The 23,133-nt window shown below is 48.7% G+C and overlaps 9 protein-coding genes across 9 annotated transcripts; 2 read left to right on the forward strand and 7 right to left on the reverse strand.

Moving 5' to 3' along the window:
• Positions 1-1,911: 1,911 nt before the first annotated feature.
• Positions 1,912-4,784, reverse strand: AO090011000796 (DNA ligase (ATP) CDC9; the record flags this gene model as incomplete). The annotated part of the gene is made up of 4 exons (XM_023233111.1): positions 1,912-2,457; positions 2,511-2,741; positions 2,798-4,631; positions 4,747-4,784. The coding sequence occupies 4 exons, from the start codon at positions 4,782-4,784 to the stop codon at positions 1,912-1,914; spliced, it is 2,649 nt and encodes an 882-aa protein (XP_023093646.1).
• An 818-nt stretch (positions 4,785-5,602) lies between these two features.
• On the forward strand, positions 5,603-9,141 carry AO090011000797 (uncharacterized protein; the record flags this gene model as incomplete). The annotated part of the gene is made up of 2 exons (XM_001826323.1): positions 5,603-5,635; positions 5,692-9,141. The coding sequence occupies 2 exons, from the start codon at positions 5,603-5,605 to the stop codon at positions 9,139-9,141; spliced, it is 3,483 nt and encodes a 1,160-aa protein (XP_001826375.1).
• Positions 9,142-9,738: 597 nt separating this feature from the next.
• On the reverse strand, positions 9,739-11,007 carry AO090011000798 (translation initiation factor eIF5; the record flags this gene model as incomplete). Its single annotated transcript, XM_001826324.3, has 1 exon — positions 9,739-11,007. The coding sequence occupies one exon, from the start codon at positions 11,005-11,007 to the stop codon at positions 9,739-9,741; it is 1,269 nt and encodes a 422-aa protein (XP_001826376.1).
• Positions 11,008-12,932: 1,925 nt separating this feature from the next.
• AO090011000799 (bifunctional hydroxyethylthiazole kinase/thiamine-phosphate diphosphorylase) lies at positions 12,933-14,836 on the forward strand (the record flags this gene model as incomplete). Its single annotated transcript, XM_001826325.3, has 7 exons — positions 12,933-13,032; positions 13,083-13,259; positions 13,310-13,445; positions 13,520-13,933; positions 13,990-14,366; positions 14,422-14,522; positions 14,582-14,836. The coding sequence occupies 7 exons, from the start codon at positions 12,933-12,935 to the stop codon at positions 14,834-14,836; spliced, it is 1,560 nt and encodes a 519-aa protein (XP_001826377.1).
• Positions 14,837-15,818: 982 nt separating this feature from the next.
• AO090011000800 (uncharacterized protein) lies at positions 15,819-16,229 on the reverse strand (the record flags this gene model as incomplete). The annotated part of the gene is made up of 1 exon (XM_023233112.1): positions 15,819-16,229. One exon carries the CDS (start codon positions 16,227-16,229, stop codon positions 15,819-15,821), a length of 411 nt encoding a protein of 136 aa, XP_023093647.1.
• Positions 16,230-16,487: 258 nt separating this feature from the next.
• On the reverse strand, positions 16,488-18,208 carry AO090011000801 (uncharacterized protein; the record flags this gene model as incomplete). The annotated part of the gene is made up of 2 exons (XM_001826327.3): positions 16,488-17,944; positions 18,007-18,208. 2 exons carry the CDS (start codon positions 18,206-18,208, stop codon positions 16,488-16,490), a joined length of 1,659 nt encoding a protein of 552 aa, XP_001826379.3.
• A 1,024-nt stretch (positions 18,209-19,232) lies between these two features.
• AO090011000802 (SGNH/GDSL hydrolase family protein) lies at positions 19,233-20,251 on the reverse strand (the record flags this gene model as incomplete). The annotated part of the gene is made up of 5 exons (XM_023233113.1): positions 19,233-19,366; positions 19,431-19,773; positions 19,883-19,961; positions 20,027-20,066; positions 20,128-20,251. The coding sequence occupies 5 exons, from the start codon at positions 20,249-20,251 to the stop codon at positions 19,233-19,235; spliced, it is 720 nt and encodes a 239-aa protein (XP_023093648.1).
• A 777-nt stretch (positions 20,252-21,028) lies between these two features.
• On the reverse strand, positions 21,029-21,714 carry AO090011000803 (uncharacterized protein; the record flags this gene model as incomplete). Its single annotated transcript, XM_023233114.1, has 2 exons — positions 21,029-21,152; positions 21,203-21,714. The coding sequence occupies 2 exons, from the start codon at positions 21,712-21,714 to the stop codon at positions 21,029-21,031; spliced, it is 636 nt and encodes a 211-aa protein (XP_023093649.1).
• Positions 21,715-21,938: 224 nt separating this feature from the next.
• AO090011000804 (uncharacterized protein) lies at positions 21,939-22,759 on the reverse strand (the record flags this gene model as incomplete). Its single annotated transcript, XM_023233115.1, has 3 exons — positions 21,939-21,947; positions 22,010-22,429; positions 22,490-22,759. The coding sequence occupies 3 exons, from the start codon at positions 22,757-22,759 to the stop codon at positions 21,939-21,941; spliced, it is 699 nt and encodes a 232-aa protein (XP_023093650.1).
• Positions 22,760-23,133: the final 374 nt, after the last annotated feature.

The following is a 23,133-nucleotide window of genomic DNA, read 5'->3' on the forward strand; positions in this document are numbered from 1 at the left end:
AGGTGCGGTGGTCTGCCTCGTAGGACTCATCGGCCATCTGCCAATACGCAATCTTCTTGCTATCTGGGGAGAATACCGGGCTGCCGGCGTCACCCTTGACACCCTCGGGGGTACCGGGGCTATCAGGCCCATTGATTGGCACAGCGGTTTTCGATCCATCATGGGGAACAAGGAAGATATACGCGGTGGTGTAGTTGGCACGGGGGATGTCATGTGCCTTGCTCTTGAAAGCAACCCACTTGCCATCGGGGGAAAGATCATAGTCAGAGGCGCCACCAAAAGGCGGGTAGGGGCTCTCAGCGTTCTTGACAGGGGAGACGAGGTTCTTGAGATCTCCGTCAGCCTTGTAGGTAGCCTTGCCCTTGCCCTCCGACTTCTTCAATGTGCCAGAGAACACGGCATTGAATCGGGTGGTGAGATAGTAATCCCAGTGGCGCACGTAGATGCTGTCATAGATGCGAGCAGAGCTCAGAGGCTTTGCCACTAGCTCTTCGTTGTATGCTGTGCCGTTTGCCCACGACTCGGCGTATGCGACATAGCGCACATCGCCGGAGTCTGTGGTGACGACTTTGAAGCCAGAGAATGAAGCTGGCAACGAAGCTGCTTTGTATCTATGCGTCGAGTTAGTAATTGGTGCATACAATCATTCGAGGAATAAGCGCTGCATACCCATTGGCGAAATCGGAGATATCCGACACCCACAATTCAACACCTCCGGGGATGTCGGCATTGGTGCCATTGACATAGAGAACGGTCGAGTCATCCGAGCCCAGCCAAACAATCTCGGAGACATCGCTGTCATTCGTCAGGAGCTTGATATCGCCCGACTTCAGGTCCAGCACGTTCCACTGCGAGGTAGTCTTGTGGGTCTTGAAGGAGTATTGCGATTGCGAGAACACCGCGACATCCTGCGCAGCTTATGTCAGTAATTGACATCCAGATACACGCTGATCAGAGTCTATGCTTACACCAGAAGGATTAGGGATCGCTTCCGATCTCCGCGGAGCGCTGATCAAGCCTCTGTCGTGTCCAGTTAGCAAACAAAATGCTCTGTGAAACATTGAATGATTGCGACTTACTCAGGGTTGAGGGCCAACGCGGTCGAGGCAGTGGCCGCAATGGAGAGCCACCGAAGAGCTCCCATGTTGAGTACCGACTTCATCTCGTATCTACAGTACGAAGATCCACGACAGTCGGGACCCCTAAAGAAACTGTGATACCGAAGGAAGAGAAGTGTAGAATGATCATCGACGGGGGATGACAACATGGCTGATTTATAGAGAGGGAATCACACGGAATGTCTCCGCATTTCGCGATTAAGAACCTGCCCAATCGGGAGAGCATTGAGAGATCATAATGACTAGTAACAAAGCCGCAATGCTGCCGACATCCATGGATTGATACTAGTCATCGTGATTAGTGAGATAAACAGGTTGCAACGGAATGGGGGACTCCACCGCACTCGCGTGGTTGGTGTTGACTCCATTTCTTGGGTTACATGCCAAGAGCAATTTAAGGACAGAATCAGTTGGTTCCTCCGGTCAAGCCTCCCGTTTATCGGTTACTGCCGCCGGCGATAAGCGGGGTGGATTCAAAGTATGTACGGACCACGGCTTTATTTGTCGATGGCGACAACTTGCGCTATCAGCACACCGACTCGTTCAATTAATTCCCATATTCTTGGCACTTAATATCAGATAGTATTATTTGACCATCATATTATCAATCGTCCGGACTCTACCCAGAATGGCGTGACATTCATTCATGACGCGATCGGCATCGAAACAAACATAAACGGAAAAGCCCCTAGTGTATAGTACAGTAAATGGATCTCTCGGAAAGCGAGGGTACAAGGAAAGTATAATGATATGCAATGCACTCCACATCGGAGATTAAACGCAGGAACCCCGACTAATATTCAAAATCATCGTCTACTCCCTTCTTACCCGCATTCTCCTTGGCGACCGCCTCTTGTTTCCGATACATCTCGGCTACCTGCCTCGTCGTTGTTGCTTGCTCCGGCTTCTTGTCCCCTCGTGCCTTGATGAACCGGGGGAAGCGGAGAGAAACACCTTTGCCTCCACCGGTCGTACCCACAAACTCATCAGCCGCAGCTTGATATCGCGGGCTAAGCGTCAAATCGGCTGTCTTCACTTCCCAGACCAACCGGGGCTCAAACCAAACATCAGGCTGATCCTTGGGGACCGTCGAATGGGTGTAAAATGGCTTTGGTCGATCAATGACCAAGGGAGAGAGCTCCTTATGAAGCTCTTCAAGGTTGGCCTCGGAAAACCCGGTGCCAATGTTACAGATTGACTCGTAAGTTTGCGTATTTGCATTGTACGCCGCCAGAAGGAATGCACCATAGACGGATGTACGCTTGCCTCGTCCGTAGTATGCACCAAGAACAACAAGGTCAAGCGAATCACCGACACCGCTGAGGTAGTCCTTCTTAACCTATCCTCAGAATTAGCTACGCTGCAGAAGTGTATGGATTCCGCGATACACACCTTGAGCCAGTTTCGACTCCGCTTACTCGGCTCGTAGCCACTTTCGTCCGTGTCCAACATCTTAACCATTAGACCTTCGCACGATGCCTTGACACTGTCGTCCAGCAACTCCTGAATCTCATCCAGTACGTTGGTGTTACCGAACTGAGCGAACTGAAACTCGCCTTCCGTAACCTGGAATGATTCATGTAAAAGTTCTCGGCGTTCGCGAAGTGATTTCTTGACAGTAGGCTATAAGTAGCTATAGTTAGCATCAGCCGATGAAATGATCAAGTGATCGACATTACCTCTCCGTTCAGGAATAAGAGGTCAAAGGCGAATACACAAACTTTAACCTTGACGTCTTCAGCCTTGACGTCTTTGCGTTTGCGAGTCATCAGCTGCTGGAAGGGCAGAACCTTCTTGTTCACCGTATCCCAAGCAACAGTCTCGCAGTCCAAGACAAAGCTCTTAACACCATCCTTGATCCAACTGTCGAGCTTAGCCAGCACATCAGGGTATTTCTTCGACAGGTCTTCTGAGTTACGAGAAAAAATCGCAGCGAGGCCTTTGCCATCCTTCTGTAACGTGTGTTGTGCTTCCGGATAGTTGTGGGTTGCGTCTGGTGCAACGTAGTGAATCTGTGCTCTCTCCCCGTCGTACTTATACTCGCACGTAAACTCCTTTCCTTCAAAACGGTCAAGCACTTCGGTGATGGATTTCGTTGGCTTAGCAAGCATAGGCTTAATCGGGATACCGGGCTGTAGCTTGCAGGCCTCGTGAAGCTTGGACAGGCCGTTCTTGAGCATGGCGGGAATGATGATCTCATAAGCGGGCAATTCGCTGTACACCGTCTTTAAGATAGCCTCGCCCTCAGCCAGTTTTTCTGGGGAAGGAGCCTTCTCTCCCTTCAGGGCGGCTTCATGAGTCACCACTGCTTGAGCAAGGGCAACAAGAACGGTCTTTTCAGCCAGCCCTAGTCTCAATTTTCCTTCCAAAAATCTAACAATATACTTGGCTTCGCTAGGGCCACCCTTGTTCTTCGTGATATCCACACCTTTGCTACCCTTTCCCGCTGTTTCTGGGTCGGCGGCAGAGAGAAGCTTCTTGATACCGGAAATTTTCTTGTCCTGAGAACCGTGACCCTGGACTTTGGCGATACCCAAAAGACCTTCGTGAACTCCCCGAACTGTCAATGGCTTCGGCTTGAACATGGTAGGCTGGTTCGATCGACTCTTAGCTGCCACCAAGCCCAGGTCTCCAATCTCGTGCTGATCTGCCTTGATGACCGCTAAACTGCGGCCGGTACTCTCGCCAATGGCTTTCATGATCAGGGACTCGCCAATTCCCAACTCGACGCCGGCATAGTCGGCAGCCAGTTTGTTGATCATAAGTTGGACTGTCGGAAGGAGGTCTTGTGGTGTCAATCGAAGGACCTGGCGAAGAAACAAAGAGCAATGGGCAAGGATCACCAATCGCTTGGTGGTCATTTCAATAAGCGAGAAGGTAGTGCACAATGCTGCGTAAGGGACGGGAGTGCCAGGCTTCCAGTCCGGATATGGCTCAGTGCCACTCGCTTTTAATGTAGCCTGCACCTTTTCCATGGTCTTTTTCATCACCTCGGGCTTTTCCTCCTCGTCTTCGCTAGCCGACAACGCTTCATCCTCGGATTTGTCTTCCTCAGGAGTCTCCTCTCCCGACGCTTTCTTTACAACAGCCGGCGGCTCTGTCTCTTCGGGTTTGACGTCTTTTTTGGCTTTGGAACGCTTAGGAGATGGTGTCTTAGTTTTCTTCTTCGGAGAAGGCGTCCCTTCCCCGCTTCGTGAAGTCCTCCGTCTCCGTTTCTGTGCAGGCTGAACATCGCTGTCACTGGCTTCTTCCTCGCTCTCTTTCCTTTTCAAGTCATTAGAGTCTTTATATCCATCTTCCTGAGCAGGCTCCGGCTTAGTCTCAGCTATATCTGCTTCGGTAGTACTTTCGCTTCCAACCCCATCAGAAGCTTGTCCATCTGTAGATGAAGAGTCGTGTGGTGTCGCTGATTTCGCCGCAGTTTTCTGAGCTTTATCTTTCTTACCAGAGAAAGAAAGAGTAGTCTGTTTCTTAGGAGCTTCTTTCGGGTCCGCATTCGAGCCGAAGAATCGCCTGTACGCCAACAAAACATACCAGTTAGCCACGCCAAATATCCACAAACCACAATTTCACCAGGACGACTCATATCAGGACGCACCCGAGAGTCAACTGGGAGTCACGAACATACCCCAGCGTAGCCTGCTTCCGGCCCTTTGAGTCTGCCATTCTGAAAAATGTAGATGGGTAAAGAGAAGCTAGTGTGCGGAGATTCGTCTGCGGTCGGTAAGTACCGAATTGTCTTTGGAGGAGTTTGCGGCCAACTATGTCTTGTTGGACACAAGCACGACAGCTAATTAAATAGAGACGTTGCGGTACTGGCGTAAAACTAATTGGTTTCTGGAAGCGCGCAACAATTGCGGATCTGCGACGAGTGGACATAGACGTCGTCTTCACCCAGACATCAAACAGACATTGGATGAAAGGGGTTAGAAGAATTATGTATAAATCAGGGATTGCGCCAGATTATGCGCCGCATTTATTGTTTTTTTAATTCAATGAATCTCAAAGGCAGAAGCCGGCTGCCTGCGCGCAACGCGTGACGCGGAGATTAATTAGGTCACGTGCTCTTCGATAAGATAAGGATGGTGCACATTTGTAGAATGACGTGCATTCTCGTTTTTGTAAAGTCGATAGATTTAGGAAAAAGAGTAGGAAGTATTTGATAGTATAGCATTGTCTTTGTTCCTGCTTTACTTTATGAGTTATAGTCTTATCTTTAGCATGAAATGCTGGTGGTTTATTGACTTTCACCCTAAATACCACGCACGATCACCTCTCACACCGCCTTATGAATTTGTGCCAGCAGAAAATGTGGGGCGGAGAACAATCATAGCCTGTGACGTTCCATCTTGCGCTGTTTGGCTCATGTACTTCGATATTTGATATCTCAGCAGATACGAGTTTCGATAAATTGGTAGCAAGCCGGATGGCAAGTCCGTAGAGCCACACTCTTATCTAATTCGATAGTGCCAATAATAGGCATAATGGAGTACTCACGGCAAGAAGCCTTTAGAAAAGTACAGACAAGCCCCATACCCAAACTGTACAGTGACTTGGCTAATGCATTTCAAAGCTTCGGGAACCTTGTGTTGAGCTCAGCTCGGTCGGTCTTAGATACCGTGGCCATCAGTCATCCGCAAACGATGTTTTCCGAGCTCTCAAACCAGTGCAGAGTGTCCTGAAGGAACTCTCAAATAAAGGTTCATTGGACGAAAAGCTAGCGGAATATGCATTCTTTCCGCTGTCTCACATATTCAATGAGACCCAGAGAATTTCTGCTAATTGCTTGGAATTGGCTGTCGACTGCTTGCGAATATTGATTGCTGACGGATGGCGACAACGCATATCCCCGCAAATGGGCAAGCAGCTCATGATATTGCTTACGTTGATTACTGGAGGCCCTCCAAGTAAAGCCAATAGTAACCAGAAAACACAATCCAAACCAGCGGAACTGTCTATCGCTGGTTTTGACTGCCTTTCAGCCATCTTTGATGTCATGGAGGGGCCTGTAGCGCAAAAGACGATCTATAACGAAATCGGCACAGCGACTGTTGTTGACCAGACTGTGTATGTCTTGCTTGAAGGGATTTTAGACAGTACCTCGGATGACCTTTGCATTTCTGCCGCAAAAGCTCTTCAAGCTCTATACTATCGAATTACTGATCGGGTAGTCCTGGCTAGCATAATGCCACGGACGGTCTCGACGCTGACTAAAGTCATCAAGCCTACAACTCAAGTACGACGCTCTTACAAGCTGCTTTCTGCTTGCATTAAGGCCCTTACACACATGCTTAAAGTTGTCCTTAATGACAGAGTAGCGAGTGTTGCACCAGAGAAGCCTGCCCAGTCTCAGGAAGGCGGTGATGGTCTTGTGCTTGATGAATCCTGGCTGACGGCTACAGCTACGCAAATTAAGCTTGCGCTTGCAAATGTTATTCAGGTTAGGCGACATGACCGGCCTGAAGTACAAGCTTCTCTATTAGAACTATGCTCAATGGTCGTGGAAGATTGCCGAAGCACGCTGCAAGAGTCGCTCCCCCTAGTGGTTGAGACTATGGTCGTGCTATCTGAAACTGGAGATGACGAATCACCCAACAATGCATACACAATCCTTATGCATCTTGCTACCGCTTATGTTGAGGTACTGGATTCCCTTAAGAACTCTCTGCATGCTTGGATCACCTCTTTCCCAAGAACGATGCAAAGCAATGATGAAACATCAAAGCAGTGGGCACTTAAACAAATATCTACTGCCTTTCAGATATTGTCCCAGATCCAATCTGGGTCCGACATACTCACTACTGGACTTGCATCAGGATTATGTGACAGCGTTTCTGCAGCTATTAACAATTCAAATAATGCTCTTCAGCCTCTGAACCCTGAAACATCAGGCAGCCAATCATTAGAAGTGCTTCACCATGGAAATCAGTCACGATCTTTCCCACCAGTTCTTCTGGAACACCGCAGTCAACAACAAACCCTCAAAGATCTCCAGTCCATGATTCTCAGGCTTAACAGGTCTGAATCTGGAAGTGATATCACACGCCTAATTATTAACCGGGTTCATCAAGAAACAGGAAATTCCATGGTTGCACCTTTATGGTTGGCGTTAGAATGCCTCAAAGGCGGTGCCCAGCTCACTAGTCTTGATGAATTCATTTCATCTGACTTTATCGAACCATCATCCTTGTTTTCTACGAGAGCTAATATGATCGAAGAACTTTATTACATCTCACTCCCTGTACTAAGCGAATCATTGCCTGATGAATCAAAAGACTGGCGGATTTCGGCTCTCGCTCTAGAGGTAGTCGCACTTCAGTCCCAACAGCTTCACGAAGCATTTCGACCAGAATTGATGGACGCATTATACCCAGTTCTCCAACTCCTATCATCGTCCAACCCGAATATTCAGAGGCATGCTATGGTCTGTCTAAATATACTAACGGAAGTCTGTAATTATGAGAGTACGAGCACGATGATTATTGAGAACGTCGACTACCTTGTGAACTCGGTGGCGTTGAAGCTAAACACGTTCGACGTCTCACCATATCCGCCCCAAGTGTTGTTTATGATGGTTAAGCTATGCGGTGCGCGGTTAATTCCATATCTCGACGATCTGGTCGATTCAATCTTTGGGATATTGAATATGTATCATGGGTATCCAAAACTCGTTGAGATGATGTTCAAAACCTTGGCTGCCATTGTTGAGGAAGGGACAAAGAGTCCGTCATTCCTGGCAATAGGCGATGGAACGGATAGCGAACGTGCGGGACATCGCAAGAAACAGTACAAGAGGTTACAGATCTCTACTCTTGCTGAGGATCTAGCAAACCGGAAAGCGAAACGTGCTAAGCATCTGGACGACTTTCCTGAAGCTGACGAGCACATCTCACACCCAGAACGGCCGTGGACCACAAAGCCTGATAAACCCGCCGAGCCAGAAGAGGATATCGGGACGCTTCTGAACAAGGGAATAGAAGAATCAGACGAACCACTACCCGCACCGCGCGAACCCGAAGACCAAGAAAAGCCCGTGAGCAAATCACATAACCTATTGCTACATATCATCAAGTCGATCCCTTCACATCTTTCTTCTCCATCACCCTACCTTCGCCGGTCCTTGCTCTCTATCCTAATCCAGGTATCTCCAATCCTCTCGGAACACGAAAACAGCTTCTTGCCCATCATCAACGACGTGTGGCCATCAGTAGCCGCAAGGATCAGCCTTCCCTCATCCCTCAAGAGCAGCTCCTCGTCAACAGCTCTCATGGCAAGAGAAGACTCAAACAACGGCTCCAAGAACCGACCAGACGACGAATTCAACTTCAAAGAAGAAATCTACGTAACCACAACAGCCTGCCAAGCCATAGAAAGTATGTGCAAGAGCACCGGTGACTTCATGGCCACCAGAATCGAAACCGAATTCCCCAGATGGGAACGTCTCTACCGTCGCGTATGGGAAACCGTGCGACAAGACGCCGAAAAGGCCATCCAGCGGCGAGCCAAGAGCCAAACCACCGAGAAAAACACCGATATACTTCTTTCCTTATCGCTGGGTCTCTCGCAATCACTGTCTCTCAATATAGCAGGGGGGCCCTCAGGCGCACGCGCATTCACACCTCACCATAGTCTCTGGCGAGCTCTCCTCTCCCTATTCATGACTCTCCTCACACATGTCCGTTTACCTTTGTCTATGGGTGACCAGATCTGCGAATTCCTTGCGGCGTGGATAGCTCGGTTTGCGGGCCCAGATTATTATTCTTTCCGTTCGTCTTCCAAGCAGGAAATCCCATCTTCTCTACGCTCGGAAATCGACACTGTTAATAATGCTATTGAGGCAATGGAAACCTGGAACGTCGATTTGACTTGGTTCATCTTTCAGCAGCAAAAGGCGCAAGTGCGAAATATCACGCCTCAAAGGAAGACACACAGTTCTCCATTGATGAGTGAAATCAATGAAGACCCCTTACAGACGTGGTCATCACCTGGAAATAAACTGAAGTTTGCGGAGTTGGTGTTTTGAGTGTCCATGAAGGCTTGGATTATAAAGGGTTCTAAGCGTGAATTAGATTAGGAACATATCTTCCAAGACATAACGATCGAATGATTATGTTGTTAGTACATTTAGAGCATCTTCGTCGTAGGTTGTTAAGGTATGGGAGAAGAACTCTGGTTGTGACAAATGGAGTCGAGACCAATGCCTTATACCTGACGGTGGAATTACTTCGGTGCATGTAGCCCTATCAAATCACAGGATAGGTTCCTCTTTGTGAGCAATACATAAGGCTGCCAATATTGAACAAGGGTAGGTTTAACATTGAAACACCCTAAAAGCGTAGAAGGGGGCTCTAAAGTCTGTAAAAGTAGTGTATTTGAAACTTAGGGGAGATTTACGATAAGTATAGAATCATACGCGAAGAGATTCAATTGGCAAGCACTAATCCCAAGTATTTTTTTGTTTGTTTTCTCTGATTATTCTCAAACCAGAAACATCACAACAAGTCATGCCGACTGTCAACAGAAGTAAAACGAGTGGAGCTTAGTTGGGACGATGAATAAAAAGCCAAACAAAAACATCCCGAAAGTAGTTTCCATAAAGGACCATGAATAGATCAGCTATCTATTCGTCGTCACTTTCTTCCTCTTCCGACTCGGCAGTCTCAAGCCATTCGAGGAAAGGCGCAGCAGCCTTGCGGACTTTCTTGCTAGTGGAGATATCGACATACTTCTTGCTAGCCTTAGAGCCCCATGCCTTGAGGGTCTCCTCATCAATGATATCCTCCTCAAAGAGGCGAAGAAGGATAGCAGGGATTTGGCCGATCAATTCGGGGTGATCCTTGCCAACGAAGCGTTCGATACCACCCAGGAAGGCCTTCTCGTGGCGCTCCGAGGTAATCATCTTCTTGAGCAGACCAGCGCGGCCAGGGATCTGCTTAGCAATATCATTGTCGAACATGGTTTGAGCAAGAACTGCCAGAGTCTTGTGCTTCGACTCGATACCGTATTCCTTGGCCTTCACGTAGATGTCTACATCGCTGAGTTTAGCAACACCACCCTTTTCTTTAGCTGTGTCCTGTACCCAGCTACCGAGCTCGTCATAGGCAGAAGGGCCATCGGCACCATCTTCGTCCGCATCCTCGATGACAAGGGAACGCTTCAGGTCATCGGGAAGTTCCTTGGCACGAGCGCGGACGGCCTCCTCAGAGACGTCGACGGACCATTGGACTTCATCGGCTTCCTCAGCTTCAATGGTCTCGGCCTCGGTCTTGATACGACGAGTGAGTTCATCGTCACTGCCAGCTTCCATGCCCACATCGCCATTCTCAGCGTCGCCATTGTCAGAGTTGCTGTCTCCTGGGCTGCCGTTCTCTCCATTCGCTGTCTCATTCTTCTTGTTCCGCTGTTCACGACGCGTCTTCTTGTCGGCCTTGTTCTTTTTCCCTCCTTTTCCACTGGTTTCGTTGCGGAGGATGAAAGTGCTCAGTTTCAGACGGGAATCAACATCGGAACGCTGTCCGCAGGCTTTGCAATCCAGGATAATCTTGTCATCCTTGATGATGACGTCGGTTTCAGGGTTCTTGCACTTCTTGCAAAGAACGAATTTGGAAATGAATCCGTCAAGATAATCCTGGAGCTTGGCGGCATCGTGGGCGCCGTTGATGATCCAGCGGTCATCGGTCGGCTTGGCGTTGGCCTGAGCGCCAAGCTCGAAACCGAAGTACTTGATCACGTATGCGGGAGGACGTGCAAGGGACTGAGCGACCGAGTTGAGGTTGACAACGACGGTCTTGATTCCGTTGCCCTTGCCCTCGATCTTGGACTGCAGGCGCTCCATCTTGTAACGATAGAAGGGATCGGTAACATCCCGACGAATGTTGACGGTAGCCATGGTGGATAAAGATGAAAATCTTTGTTTACTTAAGGTGTCTGAAAACGAAGCGGGAGGGATTCCGGACTAAGGATGCCTTGGAAGTACAAGACATGCGTATTGAGTTCCTGATTTTGGAGGAATGGTGGCGGTTAAGATCGTCTCAACGGAACGATTGGCACAGCGAATATGGCAGCCCAAAGCTTTCAGCCACAGGACTTAGAATGTATACTACAAGGTTTCGACGCGGGGCGAAACGTTTGCAGCTTGAGCGGCAGGTGGTGTTCTAAATCTCTGACACAGGACGAATACATAGACAAGTTCTCGATCGACTCTGTTTTAGTGGATTTCTCCAACGGGAAGAGAGAGAAACCAGCTGCGTGGTTCTTCTGTAAGGCAGCAACAAAAGACAAAGGTCAGAATCTCGACACTTTCGATGACTGGTGGCTGACGACGAGATGACCGTAGTACTAACCAGTGGCTTTGATGAATCAAAATGCGCAGTAACAACCGTAAGCCGTGTTTAACAGCTTTCCGGGGGACTTTGGAAGACGTGACAATGTCAAGAACTGATGACTTGACGATGAAATGAAGAGCAAGTTAGGATGGGAAAGAAAGGGAAAAAGAGGAAGGAAAGAGAAAGAAATTGTTGCCAAATAGAAGGGACGATTCGACTGCTCCACCGCCAAGCCCGGCAGAAAAAAAAAAAAGAAGGGAAAAAATCCACTCTGAGTCAGCAGCCCGGCTGATTTCCGGATCAGGTCGGTTCCGAGGGCACGTGCGCAAAGCAGTTTTTAACAATGGTGTTTCGGGTTTACGTCGGATTTAACATCTCTTCTGTCGGTTGCCTATGATAATCACACTGCCGGCACTGACAAACCCTTGTGTTGTACGAAGTACATACTATAGGCCTAAAGAATGCGCTTCAAGCTACCGTGAACCACTAGGGCTGCACCACTATGAAACACACCATCGCGTCTGTGAATACTGCCGATCCTTTGATCCTTCAGTCACCCAAATTTCAACGAAGAATGACCGGTAGTATGCCCCAACTTCAAAGAACAGACGGAACACTTCACACCCCTCGCGTAGGATTTGGGGTGACTACCGTAAATGTGGTTAGAGCGATGATCGCTAAAGTACTGATTTCAGGGCTATGCAGGGGCTGAACTTCGCGAGTCGTCTCTTTCTTAGGCGCCGTTCGTGCAGCTAATTATGCAGAGACAGTACCAAACAGTAGCTGGATGGTCATACTTTCTCTGGATACGTGCATGTACGTAGTAGATGTGGGTTGGTTGTACTCGGTATATTTGTAGACCACACTTAATCCACCACCAGGACTAGGCATATCCAAAACATCATGAAAACTTTATACTTGGATTTCGTAACAGTGAATGGGATATCATGGTTGTATGTACAAGTCTGCCATATCGATCATTTCGTTGTGGTGGAGAGGGTTGATTTTGCCCATCTAGGGCTGTACATACACTCTGTATAGGTGCTGAATGGTTGTGATCTAAACAGTACCAATGTACTACCCGAAGACCTGTGCTACAATATCTCTAGACTTAAGGAAATTTGGATACATACAGGGTCGGATTTATTCTAGGGTTATAGAAAATCCACGGACTCTAGGTTAAGGAAAGTATGACTAACTAATATTGCGTAAATCAATGCAAACATCCCCAACGTCATTTCACCCTCGTTCTTCGACCGGCACGAGTGTATCACTACCATTGTAAAACAGGCCGAAGGTCAAGGAGTATCGTCTGGTAGAAGGTATTGTGTTCACCCATTTGGCATTTCCCATATGGAAAATTTTCCATGCGCATCACTATCCTTGTCCCCACCTACCCCACGTGCCCCTCACCGGTGTCTCGACACTTTATGAAAGTCCCGTAATGCAGCCATAGATACTAATTAGCGCAACCCAGAAAAGTAAAAAAATGCCGTTAAATCTCTCCTTGTATTTGGTTACCGACTCGACTCCGGCTATCCTCAAGGGCCGTGATCTGTGCACGGTGGTGGAGGAAGCTTTGAAAGGAGGTCAGTTCATTCCCTACTCCCGGCAAATTCCCCACTAACGCTTGGCGTAGGTGTCACGATAGTTCAATATAGGGACAAGAAAAGTGATACAGGAGAGCAGATACAGACAGCTAAGAAGCTGCATCAGATAACCCAGAAGTATGGGGTTCCCTTACTGATCAATGACCGTGTGGATGTTGCTCTTGCCGCTGGTGTTGAGGGTGTCCATCTCGGTCAAGATGACATGGGTGAGCTTTCCGCTTCTGCCATGAATTTTTAAAGGTCTAACTACTTGTAGCTATTGAACAAGCAAAGCAGCTTCTTCCTAAGGATGCTATCATTGGTATCACTGCTGCCTCGATAGAAGAGGCTCAGAAGGCCATTGATGCCGGCGCAGACTACCTCGGGATAGGAACCATGTTTGCAACCCCAACGTATGTTATCTGCTACAAAGCGGTCTAGCAACTCTATAATCTACTGTTTTAAAAGCCATGCTGACCCAGACTAGTAAGACCAACACCAAGCACATCATCGGAACAGCCGGTACACAGGCTATCCTTGATGCTATCTCGGACACAGGCCGCTCTGTCGGGACCGTCTCAATTGGTGGAATTAATCTTTCCAACGTTCAACGAGTCCTTTACCAATCCAGAGCTCCCAGGAAGGAACTTGATGGAGTTGCCATCGTCAGTGCCATTATAGCCGCGGACGACCCGAAGGCCGCAGCAGCTGAATTCGTGAAACGCATTGCCACTCCCCCGCCATTCGTACGAGCCCCAGCAGCTCCTCAGATCCGTGAAGTTGCTGCGCTACAGGAGGAGGTGCCGAAGATCGTTCAAAAGGTTGTACAAGCGCATCCTCTTGTGCACAACATGATCAACTTTGTTGTTGCTAATTTCGTTGCTAATGTTGCTCTGTCAATGTAAGTTGTCTCGATTGTTTGTATGACCTGTGCATGGCCAATTAAGTATCTTACAGGGGTGCTTCTCCTATCATGGCTCCGCATGGGGATGAGGCTGTGGATCTCGCGCAGTTCGACGGCGGCCTAGTCGTCAACATGGGTACCTTGACTAGCGAGAGCGTTCCCAACTACGTGAAGGCCATCAAGGCTTACAACGAACGCGGTAACCCCGTTGTCTATGACCCTGTTGGTGCTCCCGCTACGCACATCCGTCGTGGAGCAGTCAAACAGCTCATGGCGGGTGGATATTTTGATCTCATCAAAGGCAATGAAGGAGAGATTCGACAAGTCTTTGGAAGCAGCGGCGTGATTCAGCGTGGTGTCGATAGCGGCCCAAGCAGACTAGATGGTCAAGCCAAGGCTATCCTGGTCAGGGACCTGGCTCGGAGAGAACGTAAGCGTCACCTGTCCTTTGCTCATTTAGACCATACTAACCGACCTGGACATAGACAACCTTGTTCTTCTCACTGGCGCCGTTGATTATCTCAGCGACGGCGAACGAGTCATAGCTGTGGAGAACGGACACGAACTCCTTGGACAAGTCACTGGGGTATGCTTACCTCCTTCTACGAAATAATCAATAATATAGTATGCTGACATGAGATATAGACCGGCTGTGCCGTCGGAACTGTATCCGGCTGCTTCCTTACTGGCCACCCATCCGACAGACTCCTGGCTGTCTTGTCCGGTATTTTGATGTACGAGATCGCAGCGGAGAACGCCGCTTCGAAGGAGTACGTGCGGGGACCCGGCAGCTTTGTTCCTGCGTTCCTCGACGAGCTCTACGCTATCCGCCAGGCAGCCCTGAAGGGAGACCACAGCTGGTTTACAGGACGGGCAAAGATCCAAATGATCGATTTGTAGATGCGTCGGCATATGTTGATTTCATGTGAATATAAAAGTTGCTAGAAATGCTATCGATAAATGTACACATTCTCAGAGAGGCCCCACACACACACACACTCTCTCTCTCTCTCTCTCTCTCTCTCTCTGTCTGTCTGTCTGTCTGTCAGATACAACTTGATAAACAAAGTAAATGACCAATTCAATACAAGCATACACCCCCCTACAAGAGAAACTCAATCCCCATCCAATACACACACAACCTCAAAAACCATTGCCCCTCACTCGATGCCTTATAAACCAGGCAACAAACCCATGATCTTCTCCGCATACTCCTCACGGACTTCCCCGCCCGATTTCCTCCGCAGTCATCTTTCTTGACCATCAACCGCAAGCCATTCAATACATTTCACACATTTCTCAATCAACTCCCCAGTACCGATCGCTATACCAAAGTTACCACACCAAACCCAACTAATATGGCCACCATCACAAGAGCAGCCCGCATCCGTGAGTCCCCTACATGTCCGATACCTAGATAAACACTAACAAAAGCAATAGGCAACCCAGCCCTATTGTACGTCCAGTAAACTCTCCAAAATAAGTCCACCATAGATCTAACAATCATACCAATTCAGCATCTGCGATATCCAAGAGAAATTCAGACCTGTCATCTATGAATTCTCGAAACTGTACGTTTACCACAACTCCCCAGACTCTATTACCCAATATCGACACCCCTACATCCCAATCACAGCCTCGAACCCAAGAACACCATTCCCAAAACCAACAATACTAACTACTAAACGAAAGAATCCCAACAACAACCAAACTCCTCAAAGCAGCCAACACGCTCCAAATCCCAACCTACGTGACAACCCAAAACCGGTCCAAACTCGGTGACACAGTTTCCGAACTGCAACCCCACCTCTCGTCCCCGAATGTGAAAGCCAACGTCGACAAGACTTTGTTCTCTATGATCACCCCGGAGATCGAGGCCAAGTTACCCAAGACAACTGCCGGGGAAACGCCCCTCGATGCTATTATCGTGGGAATTGAGACGCATATCTGTGTTACGCAGACGACGCTGGATATGTTGGAGAGGGGCCATCGGGTTTATGTTATTGTGGATGGGGTGAGCAGTGTTAATAGTGAGGAGAGGGGGATTGCTTTGGCGAGGTTGAGAGATGCTGGGGCGGTAGTGACGAGTAGTGAGAGTATTTTGTTTGAGATTTTGGGGGACGCAGGTCATGGTGGGTTTAGGACTGTTAGTGGGTTGGTTAAGGAGATGAAGGAGGAGACGAAGGGGGCTTTGGAGGTTTTTTCGAAGATTTAGATCTTCTTTGAGGAATTTGATTTGGTTTCTTTGTTGGATTTTGTGGCTGTAGACTAGGAAAAGAGATTCAGTGACCATTTTGAACTGAGATGTTGGTTGCTATTAGTATTATGAAGAGTGTTAAACGGATGAGCTTATAGTAACTGCTTCAGTATCGAGTGAATGAATGTCAATTTGTGACTGCAGTCAGGATGTTACTACTACGCTATAAACCGGCTACTGCATAGTACATGTGAAGTCGGCCAACACCGTCAAACGCTCAATTCAACGTCGCCAAATACAGTTACGTTACACACATAGGTAGACCGTGAATCTGGACTGGACCTCTAATCTATTTCATTTAGGGTTCGTCACAGCTCGGGTCGGTTGGGACGAATTGAGCCACCCAAACGCAGAGGCGCCGCCAATGGGATTAGATACCCATGGTTTACCCGTCCGTGTCTCGTCTGGGGACGCTCGCGACGATGCCGGCTGAGAGGACATCGGGACTGCATCGTTACTGGAGCTAGTGGGCACGGTCATAGCCGATGACGTTCGAGAGGCAGACTTGGTCGGGCGCAGGACTTTCATAGGGCGAGTCCTGGAAGTCTTACCGGCGGTGGAAGCATTGGAATCTAATCTGGTATCGCGTTTCCACGAACCCCAAACCCCGGCTGGCTCCACCTTCATCGGGCCCTCCGGCGGAGACCCTGCAACCACAGCAGGCTTGCTCACGCTGGTGGATTTGGCGCTCCTTGGCAGTTCCTGGTTATCCAAAGATGTCTTTCGACTCTCTTCAGGTTCATCAGTTGAATCTCTGGCGGAAGCAGATGCTGACCTGGACTGTCGAGACACACTCCTAGGTGGGCCAATTACACCGACTGAATGGCCATTGGTGTCTGGCTGATCGCTAGCTTGAAGCGATTGAGTCGTGTCCGTAGTACGCGAGGCATCCGATGCCGTGCGAAGGAACTTGAAAACTGAGTCGTCTTCGGGTCGCACAAGAGGGATCGAGATCTTATTCCGCTCATCGTCCACCATGATAATTTTGTCCTGCGAGAAGAGAAGTTCCGCATTATGGGAACGAAGGATATCACTGCCGAGAACAATCTGAATGGAAGGATCATTGGAATCGATGTCACGGACAAGGAATCGAACAGTCAATGCGGGCAGCTGGGGGACTGGGCTACCGGGTCTGGAAGATGATTGGTGAATGCTAGCCTCGGGCAGGTACATCGGAAGCTTGATGAACTGCAGGTCTTCCTCCTGTGTTACCAAGTCCTCGAGACCCAGCTTTCGAATCATGGGATAGCCCAATGACGACTTATAAGACCCCGAGCAGACAGCTGCATACAGAAGCGAGTCATTGGAGAAGTTGGTCGTCAACCAGCACCGTATGATGCAGGGTACAGGGCCAAGGAGAAAAAGTCCAGGTGGAGGAATGAGAGGCGAACCACCAACAGAAGAGCCCATCATTCTGCTGGTGGTTTCCAACCCCATACTGTTGGTACGCGCCGAGTGATGGGAATGTCCGGATGAGCTTAGTCGTCCGTCAGATCGGTGAGACAAAGACCGCTCGGTCAGCGGATGGCTCCCCATTCCACTCCCCGTTCGCAGTGGGAGCTCGCTGGTAGACCGACTAGCTTGTCCATAGTAGCTGTGGATAGCGCTTTCATCAAAGCGGACACTATTCGCTCTGGATGTCCCTCGCCTTGGTTCCTCTTCGCTCTCTATGCCCATGGTCCCCCCAACCCCGTGATGCTGTCCCTGATCGAAACCTTTGAAGGCGTCAGCCGGCGAATGGAAGATAGGCTCTGCAACAGGAATGAAAGATCAGCTCCTATCCGAAAGCAATTCGAAGACCAAGTGAACACACCTGTGGGTATTGTGCCTGCAACGGATGTCGGAAACGGTGACAGAGGGCCCCAGACGCTTTTCAATTTCGCATCCTCGTCCCTTCGCCGCTCCAGTCTCGCGATTCGCTCCGCCTGCTCGAACTGTGTAGCATGGAGCTCCTTCAGCTCTTCAAAGACGCGCCAAATGTCGTCACGTGAAGCAAAAGGGTACTGAGCATCCATATCCGAACGACTGGATAAGGGTGGCAAACAAAGCAACGACCAGGGAAAACAGGACACAAATGGATCAGACCCCAGGAATCAGACAGCTTTATGTTTCTCCTTCAAGCTACTTTTCGGCGTTAACCGGCCAGCGATATGTAGCTCACTTTATCCTCGAAACTCCTCCCTCCTCTGTGAGACGGCCGTACGGCCGTCCACCCGGTTTGCTAAAGATGGATATCTGCAACCTTTGCCAAAACCATATAACCTAATAGAAGCTTGTTCTTGGGGTGTTCTCACTCAACAACGCTGATGAGTATTGAAGCGAAATGAAGTGTCGAGAAGGGTGTCTTGATTCGGACGAAAAGAATGCCGAGTTAACGGTTGTCGAGGAATATCCAATGAGGTGAGAAGCGACCACCTCAGCTCGTGTTGGAGGCCGCGAAAATTGTTGAGATAATGGTAAGCAAAAAGCTGTAGGATCGACTGAAGATTTTCTAGCAAGGGACGCCTAGGAGAGAAATGATCTGCTTTGCAGGAGGAAATGCGTGTTAGATGCTAGGACGGAGGCTCCGGCGCTTTTAAGGGTGACTTGAAACACGAGTGGTTAGATTGCTCAAAGAAGATGCAAGAAATTTCAGGAGACAGGAGAAACAAGTTCGTAAGATCGTGGAGGGCAAAAATTAAGCGCTGTAAGCTGAAAGGAAGGGTGATGACGAGGCAAGGAAGCAGAATGGAAGGTGAAAGACAAAAGATGAGGGGATGAAATTCAATGCAACAGCCGTCACTTTCTATCTCGGGCTTAGTCTGTGTTTCTTTTGTCTCCGACGGAGTTTGAACTTGCAGCCGATTCTAGACCGCTTTTGCTTGCACACTCTCACTAACATCAGACAATAATAGTCAACTTATTTGAACTTATACTACATTCTAGATACTCCACAAAATTTACAGGAATTTAGTCTTTCTATTCCAGGTGACAATCGCTCTAGAACGTGGTAAACTATCGACCCGTGCGGATCTCCATCCGTTGCCACTGCATATCTCTCTACCTTGGCGCCTCCGGCCATGCGGGATGAACCATATCCATTGCAGTAGGTTCTTCCTCCGGCCACTTCGCTCGAATCGTTTCCATAATCGCATCAAACAGTACCCGATATCCATCTGCCGTCAAATGTAGCCCTTTTCCAGAGGTTAGTCACTACTATATCGGACACAGGACACAAACGAAAAGAATAGCACAGACCATCAGTGAAAAATCGCGCAAATTGATCCAGATTTGGCAAATCTCTTGAGCCCGGTAGTGGCTCGCCCTCCTTCCAGCCAACAGCAGACATAAATGCCTTCCATACATCCACTACGGGGACACCGAGAGAGGCGCCGACTTCGCGGACTGCCTCCGCATATTCCTTAGTAAAAGCGGCGGTCCGGCTGGGATGGGCATTGCCCTTGGACTCGTCGAACCCCTGTAGTTGGTATTCATTTACAGGGGGTGGAGTCAGCAGGAGGATATGTGGATTTTGGGCCACTGTTGCAGGATGTTGTATGATCCGAGTCAGATTCTCTTTATACACGTCCAATGGGACGTGCTGAGGACTGCCGGGGAGACATGCGTCATTGGCTCCAAAGAAAATAGTCTATTGTCGAGTTAATATTCGTAGGCTACTTCGAGGTTCTTGATAATATTAGCTGGCGTACCATGAACCGCACTGTGGCTTTTTCCGGTGTGGGAAAGAACTTGGGAAAGACTTTGATGGCATGGCCAGAGGTATAGCCACTGTAGGGGATCATGCGATTAGTAGGATTATCATCGAACAGGTTTAGTGATCTAGCGTAACGCACCCAAACCCACGGTTGATCACGTCCAGGCGACGGCTGTAAGCTGTAAGATTTTAGTAGCTGTATGTAGTCGAAAGGAAGAAAATAAATAAAATACTACCTACCATCCTGCAGTGCTGCGAATAGCCCGAACCCCATGTGGGGGTCGCTGGACATCTGGGTGATTGAATCCCCAAAAAGGATGAATTGATCATAAGGCTTGTACAAAGCCTCTTCCTCGGTTGCCATTGCGAAACACAACTGCCCAGGTGATTTGCTTCTTTACCTTTTTAGTATACGTAGTAGCTAGTCGGTGGAGAAGAATATTGAGAAGAGAGGCAGAGGGGAAGGAAGATTAAATACTATACTGCCGAATGATGGAGGGGCTTTGTAGAGATCAAATAGTTCATGACGGTTTATCTCCGATCCCATATTCTGACCACTCAGCAGCCGTCGGGGATTTAAATTTATTTATTACGGTAGATAAACGGTGGATCTCGTAAAAACACAATTAATTGCTTAGATCTAAAAACAGTCTACCGCTGCCAACTCCTTCATGATACCCACTTTGAAAAATGCTGGTCATCCCTTCGTTTTATACGAATTTGACAAATGCAAATGAAGAGCATAGCATCCGCATGGAAGGCTCTGGACCAGCCATCTACACGCTTCTACACATCGAGGTTTTTCCACCAACAACAAGCTTGGCTCATGCGCTTATTCAAGTGGGGTCTTTTTTTCACTTAGTGGCTCCTCCTCAGCCTGATTTGACAAGGGAGAAAGGACTCACAACCTCTAAAATGGCCGTGTTCGAAAGGGAATACGGCCAAATTACGTGCCAGCAAAGAGAGGAAAAAAGGAAGTTTACCTTTTCCTCTACCACCAGAAGTATATGAATTATTCGTCGTTTGTCCGTGTTCATCAGAATTGCTTGTATGAAATTTGAAGAAATGAAGTACGCTAATCGAAATTATCCAGCTATCTCAAATACAAACCTGGGACAATGGAGGCAGAGCACGCTCAACATTAAGCCCATTTCCTCCCCATTGCGTGCACCGCAATAGTGGGTAGCAAGCTACAGACGAATATCATAGCGCTCGCAACACCTGAACTAGCAGCGACGCCAACGTTCGCAAACATATCGGGAAACCTATATGGTGTCAATTATGCATCGGCGTGACACTTGTTTCGGGAACTTACCAAAATGGGCCGATGAAGCCCCAGATCTGCCGAACGAAAGTAATGAACACCCCCACACTTCCAGGATCGTCTGGGTGGCAGTCGACGGCATACGTGACCATGACAGTAGTCACGACTTGATTACCAAAGGCAGCCACTCCAGTGCCCACAATAGGCTTTACAGTCCAATGCCCCTCAGGGGCCTGCTGAGTACATACTAAAAAGACAATGACGCCAATAATGGTCAAGATAATGCCGGGGTAGCTGAGCCAGAGACGGAATTCTGGTTCAGGTGCCTTTCGTATACGCCGTGCTCGGCGATTCATCCAGTAATCGGATATTGAGCCCCCGATTTGCTCGCCAAGAACTGTGCCAATTATGACTCCGATGAACTGGAGACCAAGTTGTTCAGTATTGAGAGCAAATTTCTCCTGTAGGAGCTGAGGAACCTCGACGGTGATCATGACACTTCCGAATAAGAAAACCATGGCATACACAACAGCCGGTACTACGACGCTCGGGCGCTTGAACATGGTCAACGGGTGAACGAATTCCTTGAATGTCAGTGGAGTTGGGTCGATGCGTCGAAATGAAAGATATTGGGCTTTGAAGCCCGAAGATGTATCGTCTGTACTGCCACCGATATAGCGGGTTTCGGGTCCAAAGAAGATGTAAAGGATGAATTGCACGCCGTTAGTGATGGCAAGAACCCAGAAGATCCAACGGTAGCCCGCGCGATTTGCAACAAAGCCGAAGATCAATGCACCTAGCATGTAATAATTAGCGGCGGTAAACACCAAAGCAATATGTAGGTACGGACTAACCAACTGGTATACCCAGAGTGACCATCAAGGTCCATATCCCCATATACCGAGCCCTCTCTTTCTTGAAGAAGGTTTCTGCCACAACGGCACTCCCGATTGCTGCTGCCGGAGAGATGAAAAACGCTGTTAAAGCTCTACATGCGGCCAGTGACGCATACGTCGGGCTCTTCGCACATCCAACATTGCAAACAAGGCTGAGGATGGTGGATAGCAGAAATATAGGCCGACGACCGTACCGGTTGGACAATGGTTTCCAGAAGAGGGGAGCGCCCCCGAGAATAGCAATTTGTAGGGAGGTAAGATAGCTGGCTCTTTGTAGAGATACTCCTAAATCGATACTAATGTCCTCATAGGCAGGCGTGATCGAGGACGTAAAGGTCGCCATGCAAGCGTGAAAGGCGACAAGAAGGAGGTTCGTTAATTTCTATAATAAAGAGAAGTCATCAGGTTTGGTCCGAGCTGTATACTCAGGAGGGCTTCGTACCTTCCACGTAGGCCAGTTGTATGGGTCTGCGTCTGACGCACTCGGCATGGGGTCCAGGTCCAAGGTGCCATGTCGTTTGAAGAGATATTCACGATGAGATGGAGAAAGCGAAGATGAGATATCATCGAACTGTGTTGGGCTGACTTCTGCTTTCTCAATACACTCGCTATCTTCTTTTTCCAGGGAGGAAAGGTCCTTGCTATCTGGTGATGGGATAGATGGGGTGGATAGGACCTCCCCTAGATCCTCTGTTCTTTTATGTGATGACATGATTTCGGCAAGAAAGAACGTACACTGAGTCGGCCTCTGAAAAGAAATCGTGATTATTTGAAGAACATAACACTAAACAGAGACGAGTAGGGAATGAGAGCTGAATAGCCCTATAACCGTGACACGTAAGGGCTTATAAGGGAGGAGCGGATGGTCCGGCAGCTAGGTTGCCACCATTTTGTTACGAAAACATCTGGGGTACTGTACAGTTGGCCCCAGTTGATAGTGCCTCCTGAAGTCTCGGACTGATGGAAATCTGGGGAACCTGGGGATGGAGTCTCTCTACTGTGGGGATTGGCACTAGTCCCCACAGCACGGCAATGCCAGACTGGGTGCTCATACGCTTGTCTCAACGTACGGTTTGCTATCTTGTG

Source organism: Aspergillus oryzae, chromosome 7 (genome assembly GCF_000184455.2).
Source record: "Aspergillus oryzae RIB40 DNA, chromosome 7".
Classification (NCBI taxonomy): domain Eukaryota; kingdom Fungi; phylum Ascomycota; class Eurotiomycetes; order Eurotiales; family Aspergillaceae; genus Aspergillus; species Aspergillus oryzae.